Source organism: Labeo rohita, chromosome 25, assembly GCF_022985175.1.
Source record: "Labeo rohita strain BAU-BD-2019 chromosome 25, IGBB_LRoh.1.0, whole genome shotgun sequence".
NCBI classification, from domain to species: domain Eukaryota; kingdom Metazoa; phylum Chordata; class Actinopteri; order Cypriniformes; family Cyprinidae; genus Labeo; species Labeo rohita.
Window position 1 is genome coordinate 19,536,143 of NC_066893.1, and position 14,781 is coordinate 19,550,923.

At 29.4% G+C, this 14,781-nt stretch overlaps 1 protein-coding gene across 5 annotated transcripts in view; it reads right to left on the reverse strand.

Moving 5' to 3' along the window:
- The window catches only part of LOC127156274 (cytosolic carboxypeptidase 4), a 249,185-nt gene that overhangs the window by 156,736 nt on the left and 77,668 nt on the right, over positions 1 to 14,781 (reverse strand). For all 5 annotated transcript variants that reach the window (XM_051099028.1, XM_051099029.1, XM_051099030.1 and 2 more), the window contains 4 exons: positions 13,911 to 14,119; positions 13,426 to 13,594; positions 8,341 to 8,405; positions 6,080 to 6,196 (listed from right to left, as the gene is read on the reverse strand). In XM_051099028.1, the coding sequence (XP_050954985.1) occupies positions 6,080 to 6,196; positions 8,341 to 8,405; positions 13,426 to 13,594; positions 13,911 to 14,119 (560 nt within the window). The remainder of the gene's footprint in view (positions 1 to 6,079; positions 6,197 to 8,340; positions 8,406 to 13,425; positions 13,595 to 13,910; positions 14,120 to 14,781) is intronic.

Below are 14,781 nucleotides of genomic sequence, written 5' to 3' on the forward strand. Positions count from 1 at the left end.
AGTAAAGTATAGTAAACTGTTGCATAAAATTTGCGGTATACACAATACTACTATAGTATAGTATAGTATAGTATAGTATAGTATAGTATAGTATAGTATAGTATAGTGTAGTATAGCATAGTATACAACAGTATAAGTATAGTATAGTATAAGTATAGTATAGTATAGTATAGTATAGTATAATGAAAAAATTGTGGTCATTCAATAAACAAATTAATTCAGTCATTTAAATATAATATAATAGTATAGCATTGTGTAGTATAACATAGCACAGTGCAGTATAGTGCAGTATAGTATACTCGAATATAAAATTCATAGTTATTCGATAAGAATTTAAATATAATGTCATAGTACATTTATATATAATAGTACAGCACAGCAGTGTATAGTATAGTATAGTATAGTATACTGTATAGTACAGTAAAGTATATACTGTAACAAAAATTGTGGTCATTCAATAAATAGACAAATTAATTCACTTATTTATAATAATATAATATAATATAATATAATATAATATAATATAATATAATATAATAATCATTATGAATCATGATCAATTACAATATCTTTAATACAGCTGTATTATTATACATATACATTAAATACGAGATTGTGTGGGTAAGTAAACAATGCCATTATTGATTTTGGGTGAACTATTCCTTTAATAACTTATGTGTCATTATGTGGAAGAAGCATGTGTTTCTAGGAACTGCTTGGCCTTTATGTCTAGAATTTGCAGACAGAATTGATTTTAAAAATGTTAAATTGTAACAAAAAAGTGAATTAGTAGCTCGTCATTTCCTTCGGAGACCTGAATTACAACATCAATACGTGCAGCAGGAAATGAAGCAAGGAAAAGCGGCTTTTCACCAGCAGTAGTACATCATCTTATATGATTTGAATTAAAATAGTGGCACCGTCTGAATAAGGAGGGAGTTGAACGTCGATGAACCGGAGGTGTGTTGACATTTCTATTAGTTTGAACTCATCCGCATGCTAAAGGCAGCCACGCAGGGATTTCTGCAAGACAGCCGCAGGCGTGTTATTGTGCTACGAGAGGAGCCGTCAATCAAGAGCGTACCAGTCGCTCGTGATGGGAAGGGTGGTGACACATTTAAAATGAAGAGTCACACTGAACATATTATGGAACTTGAAATGTCATCACTCATTTCTGTCAGTGGCCCTACGGTTGGCTGACCCGCAGCAGGGTTAATAGCGGACGGGTAAACGCTCCAGAGATCGTGAAACAAGCCATTAAAATAGTTTAATATTGTTTTAGGATTTTCCATGCCTTGATTTATGATTTTTAATTAAAATAAAAAAAAAATAAAAAATAAAAAAAATCTCAAAAATGTCCAGACTGAAAATATAATTCAAAATAAAATTTAAAATCTGAAAATACACATTTTCGATATATTTAGAGAAATATTTTAGATTCAACACTAATCCTAGATTACTGTAATTTGTTTACATAATTTAATGTAAATATATAATGACTTAAATAACAAATAATAATAATAATAATAATAATAAAATTGCCAAAGTGAAATAAAAATTCACAAACTGAATTAATATAATATAATATAATATAATATAATATAATATAATATAATATAATATAATATAATATAATATTATATAATAATACTGAAATGAAAACTTTAAATTTCTATCCCATAACCCAAACTGTAATAATAATAAAAATAATAATAGATAATAAGAATAATAGATATGTAACTTAATTCATAAATTGAAATGTAAAATAAATATATAACTTCAAATTCACAAATTGAAATTTCAATTATTAATGTTCATAAACTGAAATCAAATATATTATATTATATTATATTATATTATATTATATTATATTATATTATATTATATTATATTATATTATATTATATTATGTTATATTGTGTTATACCATAACCCTAATTTGGTGGAAATAATAAATAAAATAAAATAAAATAAAATAAAAATAAAAATAAAAATATTATGTTAATTTTTTTTTATGTTTATTATTATATTCTTTCTTTTCTTTTCTTTTCTTTTCTTTTCTTTTCTTTTCTTTTCTTTTCTTTTATTTTCTTTTATTTTATTTTCTTTTCTTTTCTTTTCTTTTATTATTACTCCAATTACTAATACATATATTTTGGGTTACGAGTATTTGAATATGAATCTCTTTTACGTGCAAGTGTGTTTATGTATGTATGTATGTATGTATGCATGTATTTATATATAGATATATATATAGAGAGAGAGAGAGAGAGAGAGAGAGAGAGAGCGAGAGAGAGAGAGATTTTAGTTCATGAATATGTAAGTATTTTTGTTTTATTTTATTTTATTTCCACCAAATTAGGGTTATGGTATAATATAATATAATATAATATAAGATAACATAACATAGATTCCTAACCCGTAACCCTATTTGGAATAATATTAATAATAATAATAATCATACATTAGAAAAATGCAAAACGGAAGCACATATTCTGTGATATTTTGGGCCCAAAGGTGTATATTTGAAAGAACTTTTTTGTTGTTGTCGTTTTGACAAGTGTTTTTTTTTTTTTTTTTTAGTGACAACAAGGTACACGTGAACACACACACACATATTTTCCTTTGACTGCTAAGTGAAAGGCTACCACATAATTATTGCGACCTCCGAGAGATGAGATTAATCATTTCCTGTGGATACTCTGCCAACAAGATGTTCCTCATTTTTCCCTAGAACTCTTCAGGTCAGCAAAAACAGGAACAAAATCACTCTATTAAGATGAAGAGTGAGGCAAACACGCTGCCGTTGTAGAGAGCCAAAGCACAAGTGTCTGATTTTTTAAAGCGTAATGAGGTAATTTTCGGTACAAGCCGTGTCCCTGTTGTGCTCTTAAGCGGCATAGTGGAGCCGTTGCAGTAGGTATTATAGCACATCCTGCTCCCATCAAAATCTCTTACTGCTTCCGCACAAGGTCCATATTCACCCCAAGTGCACTTACAGACACTTCATATAAACTTTATCCTGGGTGTCTGCCATTAAGAGCAGTACACTCGTAACTTTCACGCCTGGCTGCAACAACTAAACCCCAGAGATGCTGACGGTTTCGAAAAAACCTCTTTGAAATATTTCTCCAGAGCGGATTAAAGTCAACATCAAATCAAAATTCACCCCATTTACATTCTTAATGCACATTCCTGGTCTTATTGTGCGTGAATTATCAGCCACGTTATTCCAAAAGAAAACGAACAGCATTTCATGTTGTCATCATCTTGAAGTTAAGCAGGGTTAATATCAATATTAGCTCAATCGACATCATTTGTAACAATGCTGATAATCACAAATTCATTTCAACATGTCCTTCCTTTTTTTGTGTGTGTATACGGGTTCCATTGAGGCACTTACAATGGAAATGGAAAAATAAATAAATAAAAATACAATAGTACAGCCACAAGGTGTAATAAATAAATAAATAAATATGCAACCATATGCATCGGATTTAAGTGTGATAAAATCACTTTATAATATAAAGTGATAAAGTAAAGTATAATAGTACAACCGCAAGTGGTAATAAATAAATAAATATTCATTTGATTTAAATGTGACAAAATCAAGCATTTCTATGCAAAATGATACCGAATTTGATACCAGCTTAAACTATAAAATGACTGTAAAAATAATTTAAACAGCTTTACAGCAAGTTTTAACAGAAAATTGTAGAATAATGTTCAAAAAAACATTGTATTTAAATCAAATAAATTGAATTAAAATAAAAAATAGAATACAATAAAAGTATAGGGAACCTTAAAATATGAATCATTGTAATAGTACAGCCACAAGGCAAATAAATAAATAAATAAATAAATAAATAAATAAATAAATATGCATTTGATTAAATAATTTTCTAAACTTTTCTATGTAATGTTACCGCTCCTTTTCTAAAAAAAAAAAAAAATTTTTTTTTAAAAAAATTAAATTAAATAAAAAAACAGACCACGATAGAAGTAAATGGAACCTTAAAATATGTGCCGTTTCAATACTATAGCCACAAGCCATAAAAATAAATAAATAAAATAAATGAATATGCATTTGATTTAATTAGATTTTCTAAGCTTTTCTATGTAAAATTGTATTAAATTTTATCTTCATCTCCAAAATAACATAATGGTTTAAACTCTAAAATGACTGTAAAAATATTTTAAACAGCTTTACAGCAAGTTTTAACATAATGTTGATCACAACAAAGATTAATTTCCACTTGTCCCTCCTTTTCTAAAATAAATAAATAAATACATTTAAAAAATTAATTAAAAATGAAATTAAATTTAAAAAATGCAATGCAATGGAAATAAATGGAACCTTAAAACATGCACCACTTCGATAGCACAGCCACAATCCGTAAAATAAATAAATAAATAAAATAAAATAAATAAATGTTAATTAAAATAAATTAAAAAATAAATTAAATTAAATTAAATTAAATTAAATTAAATTAAATTAAATTAAAAAGTAGAATTCAAAGGAAGTGAATGGAACCTTAAAATATGCAGGGTTTCATCAGAACAGCCACAAGCCATAAAAATAAATAAATAAATCAAATAATATAATTAATAATTCAATAAAAAAACTGCATTTGATTTAATTGGATTTTCTAAGCTTTAATGTTATCCATCCTTTTCCTAAATTTTAAATTAAATTAAATTATTAAATTTAATTAAATTAAATTTAAAATACAATAGAACTAAATGGAATAAGCACTGTTTCAATAATACAGTCACAAGTTGTAAAATAAATAAATAAAATACAATAAATAGATAATTGTGCATTTGATTTTTTGATTTTTCTTCTATGTAAAGTTATACCAAATTATATTTTAGAAATTACATCATAAAAAATAATTTCTACTTGCCCCTCCTTTTCTAAAAATACAAATAAAAATAAAAAATAGACATTTGTTAGAACAATAGAATACAACAGAAGTAAATGAAACCTTAAAATACTCACTGTTTCAACAGGACAGCTGCAAGCTAAATCAATTGCATAAATAAATAAATAAATAAATAAATAAATAAATAAATGTGCATTTGATTTAATTGGATTTTCTAAGGTTTTAGATATAAAGTTTTCCCTATTTTTTCTAAAATTAAATTAAAATTAAATTAAATTAAATTAAATTAAATTAAATTAAATTAAATTAAATTAAATTAAATTAAATTAAAAGTAGAATACAATGGAAGTAAATTGAAATATGTAGCATTTCAACAGAACAGCCTCAAACCATAAAATTAAATAAATAAATAAATATAAGTAAATAAAAAAAATTAATTTGATTTTCTAAGCTTTAATGTTATTCCTCCTTTTCTCACATTTTAAATAATTAAATTAAATTAAATTAAATTAAATTAAATTAAAAATAGAATAGAAGTAAATGGAACCTTAAAATAAGCACAGTTTCAATAACAGTCACAAGTTGTAAAATAAATAAATAAAATAAAATAAATAAATGTGCATTTGATTTCTAAGCTTTTCTATGTAAAGTTATACCAAATTAGATTTAAGAAATTAGATAATAAAAAATCATTTCTACTTGCCCCTTCCTTTTCTAAATAAATAATTAAAAATACAAATAAAAAGTAAAAAAATAAACAATAGAATACAACAGAAGTAAATGGAACCTTACAATACTCACGGTTTCAACAGGACAGCTGAGTCAATTACATAAATAAATAAATAAATAAATAAGCATTTGATTTAAGTATGACAAAATCACTTCTAAGCTTCTCTATGTAAAGTTATACAAAATTTGTTCATCATCACCACGACAGCATAAACCCTAAAATGGCTGTACAGTGAAAATAATACGTTCTGACAGAAAATTAATCTAAGTGCTTCACATTTTAGTTTTTAAATCTTCCACAATCATCGCCTTGTACTTCCATTGTAAGGGCCCCACTGTAACCTCCAGATTTTTTTGAGGAAATTAGTCACAAATGCTGTCATTTGAGCTTAACTGGAAATCTGTAGGTCCTGTTAATGTAGGTATGGAGATGCAATGCTTTGTGTGAAGATGAAGATGTTCACCTGGAAGTCATGGTGCAGCTCAGGGCAGAGACGCACATATTGGCCCAGCTGCTCTAGGGGCCGGTCGGGCTCTGGTCGGGGACGGAGCTTGTTCACATCTGTTTCCAGGTCATCCTCCTGAAATGAAGAAACACTGAGATATAAACGCTGTTCACTCTTATGCTTCACCGCATACTGAAACATATATATATATATATATATATATCTTCCCCTGTCACTGCATGTGAGGACCAGAGGTCATGTGACAAGCTCCAGCCAATAGAATTCAGCTGACTCTGACCTCTGGCCTTCATTTTGTCTTTTTCTATGGCAAGTGGGCCAAGCAGCGGACAAACAGCAATTACACACCTTATTTGTCAGGTGAGGCACACGTAAGCGGTCACCCCTCCAGCTGTGGTGTAAATGTCAGTCTCGCACATACATACGAACAAAATGATTTTTTGTGGTTCTCTTCTATACTACTAGGAATCAGGTAGTGACCCGATTAAGCACAACAAAAAAAGTTTTCATGGTTTTTATAGATACCTGAATAGAATAATATCTCAACTAAACACTAAAAATAACTAAATTAAATGTAAACCAATTTAAACCTATTAAGCTGTTATATTAATATGCCCATAATAACATTTTATAAAGACCTAAAGCCTGAATGTTATTTTAATTATTTGTAATATATATATATATATATATATATATTTTTTTTTTTTTTAATTGGATTATAATTATAAAGTATTCAATATTTTTTGGGCTCAAGAAAAATATAGACTAATTTAAAGGTTATTAAAATATTCATATTATAAATAATCCTTAAATACAGAAAATTGCTTTAAAATACCAATATTTTATTTTATTTTATTTTATTTTATTTTATACCTAAATGCTGCATATTTTGTCACTGGATATTGTAAAAGCAATATCTCACTGTCAAATTCAGCTACTGTCAAATCAATTTATATTTTTTAAAATAAAAATACAAGAGGCCTTATATGGTATGTGGGCTCAGTAAAATCTAATTTAATTTAAAGGTAATTAATTATTTGATTTATTTATTTATTTTTCTGCAGCAGATCCTCATTAAAATAATCTTTCAAACACAGAAAATTGCTTTAAAATACCAAGAAAAAATCATATTAGATTGCATTTGATTTATCAGCCTTTTTATTTTATTTTATTTTATTTTATTTTATTGTATTGTATTGTATTGTATTGTATTGTATTGTATTGTATTCAATACTGCGTATTGCGTATTTTGTCACCGGATACTATCAAAGTAATATTCCACAAAGCTTACATGACATGTGGGCTCAAGTAAAATCGAAATTAATTTAAAGGTTATTAAAATATTTAGATTTAGATTTAGATTTACTTTGTTTATTTCTGCTGCAGATCCACATTAAAATAATCTTTCAAATACAGAAAATTGCTTTAAAATACCAAGAAGACTTTATTTTATTTTATTTTATTTTATTTTCAAACAATACCTAAATACTGCATATCTTGTCACCAGATACTACGAAAGTAGTATTTTACAAACCAAAGTTTTTTCAGTGACTGTCTACTACAATTAAAATTTTCGAAAAATGCCCTAAATACCAAGAAAACATATGAGGTTTATTAATCTTTGAGTTTAAAATGTTTATCAATACTCAAATGCCTATTTGGTCACAAGATACCAGAAAAGTAGCATCTTTTGAAGACGTTCACAAAGCATAATTCTTCGGCAACTGTTAAATTATTTTATTTTTATTTTTTTTAATAAAAGTACAAGAGGGCTTATACGGTATGTGGGCATATTAGGGTCACAGCTAACCAACCTGGGTAATATTTCACTGTAAAAGTCACACATTTACACTGAAGAGTAGGCATAAAGCACCATGTTATGGCAAGACGATAGGGAACAGACATGGAAATAAAGAAATGCATTAGCAGTATTTGTAGATTATGTGTAAGGCAGAAAAGGAAGGAAGAACATTGATTTGGTGGTGCCGTTTCAACAGGGACGGAATGGTGAAGTCATTGATTTATGGCTGAATCAGGGGCCCTATTATTGAAGTTATGTGAGAACAGGAAGTCGCTTGTGTCAGGCTCCTGTCACACGCAGAACCTGCTCTTCAATCACATTTTAGGAGGGAGAATGAATCAGTGGAATTTACGCACACATCGTTCGCTCTGTCAAAATTACGACGCGGCGTATGTGCGTGCGTGCATGCGTTGAAGGTGCCGCTCACGTCTTCCTCCAGAACAAATCTCAAAACACTCACGTAGTCCCTGTTGTCTGGCTCCTCGTTCTCCGCGTCTTCGTCACTGTCATCTTCTAAACTGCCATCTTTCAAAAGGAAAGAAAGAAAGATAAACAACAAGCAAGACTAAGACATAAATGTCAAGATGAGCAAAATATGGCAGTTTATCTGGAGGATCAAACAGGACCTGCCCAGAGTCCTCAAACATTAGCTCTTTCTGCCTTTGATATGTTCCCATAAAAACAAACATCATGTGCATGCCACATATTCTAGAGTATGTTCTGCTCTACCAGAACATTACCAGAACAATTATCAAACAAGAAAAAAACAAAAAAAACTTGTAAAAAAAATGTTTGTTTGTTTGTTTCCAATACAGCTAAAACATAAATTAATAGTGTTATTTAATTAAAAAGCCGAAACATACACCCTCCACAAAACAAATATTAAAAAAAAAAACATTTATTTATTCATTTGTTTATTTGCGATACTGCTAAAATATAAATAATAAAGTATTATTTAATTTAAAAAAGCTAAAACATATCCCTCCATAAAACAAGTATTCAGAAAAATAATAAATAAATAAATAAATTTGTTTGTTTGTTTATTAATTTCCAATATAGCTCAGATATAAATTTTTTTAATGGTAAATAATATATAAATATTCATATAACAATACAAATATTAAAACTATATATATATATATATATATATATATATATATATATATATATATATATATATGTATATATATATATATATATTATAGTACAAGTATTAACTAAAGACATTTTTATATAATAATTGTTATTATTATTATTTTTAAAATGCACAATTGATTATTTAAATAAAAATATATATTATTGTATATTACACTTTATATATTATATAATTATAATAAATTATATTATATGTTATAATTATATTATAACTTAATAAAACTATATAATTATTAAAATTATATCATTAAACAAAGTATTTTTTTGAAATATTTATTGTTATTTTTATTATTATTATAAAAATGCACTTTTTATTATTTCAATGAAAATACAAATGAATATTATTATTTTTAATATATATTTTTACATATTTTTATATTATTAATTCTATATATATATATATATATTTATTTTAATATTATTATTTTTATATACTACTACGACTATACTACTAATTAGTATTAAAATGCACTTTTTATTATTTAATTAAAAATATAAATGAATAAAGTATTATTTAAATACAATCATCAGTATTATATATTATTCTAAATTACACACACATATATTATATAAACATAATAAATTATATACATAACTATAACAATATAAATATTATATACACATATATAAACATTATTAATTAAATACATTTTAATATATACTACTACTACTACTACTACTAATTATTATTATTATTATTATTATTATTATTAAAACATCATTGATTCTTTAAATAAAAATAAAAAATAAATAAAGTATTATTTAATTAAATACATTCCTCAGTATTATATAAAATTTATCAGTATTATATGAGTATATCATATAGTATACAATGTATATATGATATATACACATCTTTTTTATGCCTTCATTTCTTAAAAAAAAATGAATATTTATTCATAAAGATTAACTGAAACTGAAATAAATGTAGTCAGACCCTCTGCTGAATATGCTTCACAGGCTTTCATCTGATATGATGACTCCAGATCAAAACATAACACTAAAATCACTATAATTTTACAACTATCTCTGCTAAACCAAATGACTGGTTATATAAAAATAATTAAAAAAAAATGTTCAAGGTATTTGATTTGGCGTGAATGCAGAGTAAATTAACCATGTGATAAATTATGACAAGTCATATATTTTAGTATGAGGCCGTGAAGTAATACAACCTGGTTTATGAGTTCTAATAACGTTAATGCCAGCGTTGCTAACATGTCAAAACCACGTTTAGGTTTTACAAGATGCCATTAGAACAAGCAGTTTAATATTAGAATGGTCTTTGCTTGGTTTAGCTGGTCTCAAAGCACCCTAAACCCTGTAAAACCATCAAAATAGGCTAGCCTGATTAGCATGGTGGCCAGCTAAGACCAACAAACCACCTTAGGCTGGTTTAAGATGCTTTTTTTTTCCAACAAGGTTTGAAAACAGTTGTACATATAACAGACGGATGATACTAAACCGCCGCCGTAATCTCTTACATCACCTAAGGGTGTTTTCCTGTGATTTTCACACCTTAAACCTAATAAGATAGTCGAAAACGGAGTGACAAGGCAGTGCTCGAGCTACAGTCCACTTCGAATCTGGACGTCTCGGAGATTAGCATCATCTTATCTGCCTGGCCAGATTGAACAGCAAATGGGCTCAGTGTTACGGCTCGCTCGTGCCACATGCAGCTTTCCGTTTAAAAGCATTTTTGACGTCAGAAAGGATGCTAACGTTAGCCGTTAGCATGTTAACACTACTAAAACCCTGAGAAACTCCTCGATTAGTAAGCAGGGCTAGATAGCGGCGGCAACACGTACAGTATCATCCCGCCGGGTGTAACAAGTCAACCGCGCTATTTGTTGCGATAAACAGATAATCATTTGGTTCACTCTGATATCGGCCTTCCCAGCTCTCCGGCTTCCTTGCTCGAGATAAAAGCAACGGGAAACTCATTAGTGAGAACGGCCCAGCAGGAAAACTCTTGCTGGTGTGTCTGGATCTATAAGTTATTGTATGAAAGGTGTGTGTAGATCAACAACAATAATCTAGACTCTTGGGCTTCGAGGTTGGAGGAAAGGAGTATAAGTGAAGCACGTGGGGTGGCGATGTGTGGTAAGTACATACAGACGTGCACGCTAACACGCTGCACTATGCGGTACTGAGACGAGCACCCACGGTGTCACTGGGCAGGGTTGCCCGGGCAACCACTTCAGAGCTCCCTGCAAAACAAGTGAGTATAGAGTATTGTGGGTCAGCGAAGAGCAATCTGCTGCTCTCTGGCCAAGCACGTCTTCCGTTTTTTGTTTTCCTTTGCCGTGTTTACTGCTGCACAGGTTCTGACCTTGTTGAAAGAGAACATTTGCATATGATGACCTAGTCACAAAGAAACATGGCTGCTGAAAGAAGGTTGCAGGGTAGTTAATTATGCGCAGTGCTGGTGTACAGTTTAAGGCTGTTTGGAAAACGCATAGGAATCAAAACGGCCTCCGAATCGGGTTTTAAAACAAGTGATTTCTCACACTGCCTGCTTTCATAAGGACCAGTATTGATATTTGCTTCACAGCACAGGTCTGAATAATCATAGCTTACACTGTTTTAGGAAGTTTGTATGGCTATGAATTGAAATAAGCAATGTGCACTTCAGGAATAAAATTGTATGAATTATTTATTTAATATATACACACATACACAAAAATGTTATTATTTTAGTATTGCTATTATTGTACAAAAAAGACACCATTAATTCAGATATAGATGTATAGATGTATATGTAGATATAGATATTTAAATATAGAGATATTTAACAGAATTTAATAGAAATATTTTTAAAAAATCCATCTATCCATCTATCTATCTATATATATATACATATATATATATATATAATCTATTTAGATATTTCTTTTAACAAATAAAATGTGTGAATAAAACAGAATTTAATATGATGGATAGTTTAATATCATAGATGTTTTATTCAAACATTTTATTTGTTAAAATAAGTAATTAAATAAAAAAAATCTATTTATTAATAACAGATATTTAACGGAATTTAATATAAATATATATAAATATCTAAAATATATATTTGTCTATCTATCTATCTATCTATCTATAATATTACACTGTTTTATTCACACATTTTATTTGTTAAAGAAATATCTTGTACATAGATAGATAGATAGATAGATAGATAGATAGATAGATAGATAGATAGATATTTTATATTAAATTCTGTTTTATTCACACATTTTATTTGTTAAAATAAGTACTTAAATTTAAAAAAATCTATTTATAAATAACAGATTTTAACAGAATTTAATATAAAAATACATACATATTTTAGTCTATCTATCTATCTATCATCTATCTATCTATCTATCTATCTATCTATCTATCTATTTATCTACACACACACACACACACACACACACATATATATATATATATATATATATATATATATATAATCTGTCTATTTAGATATTTCCTTTAACAAATAAAATGTGTGAATAAAACAGAATGTAATATTATAGATAGATGAAGGTGAAGGTGATTTTTATTTTTTGGGTGAACTAATAACCCTTTAATCCTACCTAATACCTAACTACCTTACTTTCTATCAATAAAAAGCAAATTTGGAGTTTACCGTGTAAAATCTCCTAGTTAATAGTGAATATGCGTCCTCTAATCCAGAGGTCTTCAACCCTGTACCTGGGGACCCACTATCCTGAAGAGTTTAGTTACAAACCTAATCAAACACACCTGAAGCAGCCATCCGAGCTCATCAAGACATCTTGAAAATTGCAGGCAGGTGAGCTGAAGCAGACTGGAAATCAACTTTCCAGGAGAGTGGGTCCCCAGGAGCAGGTTTGAAGACCTCTGCCCTAATCTAAAGTGTTATCAATAACTTTTTTGTTATGTCACTCACTTCAAGTGTGGACCTGTTTATGCATTAGTTGCCACAATCATCAGCCTTTTGGTTTTTTTTATCCAGTCCATACGTTTGTTTATAATTGTATTAATTTATTAAGAAACAATTTGATGCTTGAAGCAAATCAATGAGTGGTCTGAATAGAAATACTGTGAACTTTGCCAACTCGCATACTCTACATTATACTATTCATGTTATCAAAGTCTAATAGAGGAAAATTGGAATATATTGTGTTGACGTTGAACGAATTTTCTAGAGTCATTAAATGCCCAGCGCCTATGTGATAACGACAGCAAATTTGACCAGGCACTAATAGCCAGAGGCAGTGTGTAAAGGCTAAATATCTCTAGTGGGACAGACTCAGTGTCCCTAACGGACACACTGTGAGGGGAGAATAATAGTAACTGTTGGGTGTCTGGCAGCGTAATAAAGAACTTGGCTTAAAAACCTAGGGAACATAAACTTTACCGTAAAGTCCTAAATCAGCATCCAAGTCATCGACAGGCCTCCCAGGAAGAGGAAAGCTGAAGGCGCTCTTATCTGAGGTCAGTGGAAGAGGGACTTTGGGATTGCACTTCCTCATCAGCTGGATCGCTGGTTCCACCAGAGATTCAAGGCCTTTCATGGTCAAGCAGGTCTTTAGATGAAAGGCAATCGGTTAGAAATACTTCATGTGATCTCCAAGCGACATTTCCTCTGGGCAGAATATGCATCAGAAGCTAAAATTTGCTTCTTTACACCACATTAGCAGACAGTTAGAGCATCTGGTAATAACTAGGGACGGTTTACTTAGCAAGGCCGATAAAAATCACAGTGTGATTCAAAAGGCAAATGATAAAAGCATTAGGAATAGGAAATGTAATTACAGAAGGTAGAAAAAAAAGCTCAGCTGCACAAAAAAACACCATAATATGAGACGTAACAAGAACTTTGGGACCAAATAGTGGGCTCACTTGAGTGGTCTGGAAAAGAAGACCAATGCCACCTTCGGTGACCAGGGCGTATCTGCCCACAGCCGAGTTGGTGGCACGTTGCAGACAATAAAGTAGGGCTCTACGGATAGGAATGTTCTTAAGGTCAACGTCATTGCTGTGCCAGTCTTCGTACAGCTTCAGAAGCTCTGCGATGTAGCCTTTCACGACAGCAGTCCGACAGTTGACCTCTGTAGAAGAACATAAAAAGAACATGCAGTAACATACAAAAACAATAGAACCATCACAGAAAATTCCATTGGTTTCCACTACAAATACTATTACAAACATGGTTTTCTGTAGTGTGTTTTAGGACATATTCCATTAAGATTTATTGGTTTGAACAAGCCACCAATAGAAGGTGACCAATTTCCAGTAGAGACCAACAGAGTCCATTACAGTTTCTATTAAAACCAATTCATGGATTTCATGTGACGTCACACAGTGGTGCGGCCGCCATTTGTAGGACCGAATTGCAATTCAGTCTATGTGCTGTGTTGTGCTGTGGGCTGTGATAACAGCAAATAACAATGAATTATTTACCAAGAGACGTGGATATATGGTTTCATTTTGATTAAATATTTCTCGTAAGCATAGATGCGTTTTTACATTTGTGACCCTGGACCACAAAACGAGTCATAAGGGTCAGTTTTCTGAAATTGAGATGTATACATCATCTGAAAGCTGAATAAATAAGCTTTCCATTGATGCATGGTCTATTAGGATAGGACAATATTTGGTTGAAATACAACTATTTGAAAGTCTGGAATCTGAGGGTGAAAAAAAAATCTAAATATTGAGAAAAACAGCTTTAAAGATGTCCAATTGAAGTTCTTAGCAAAGCATACTACTA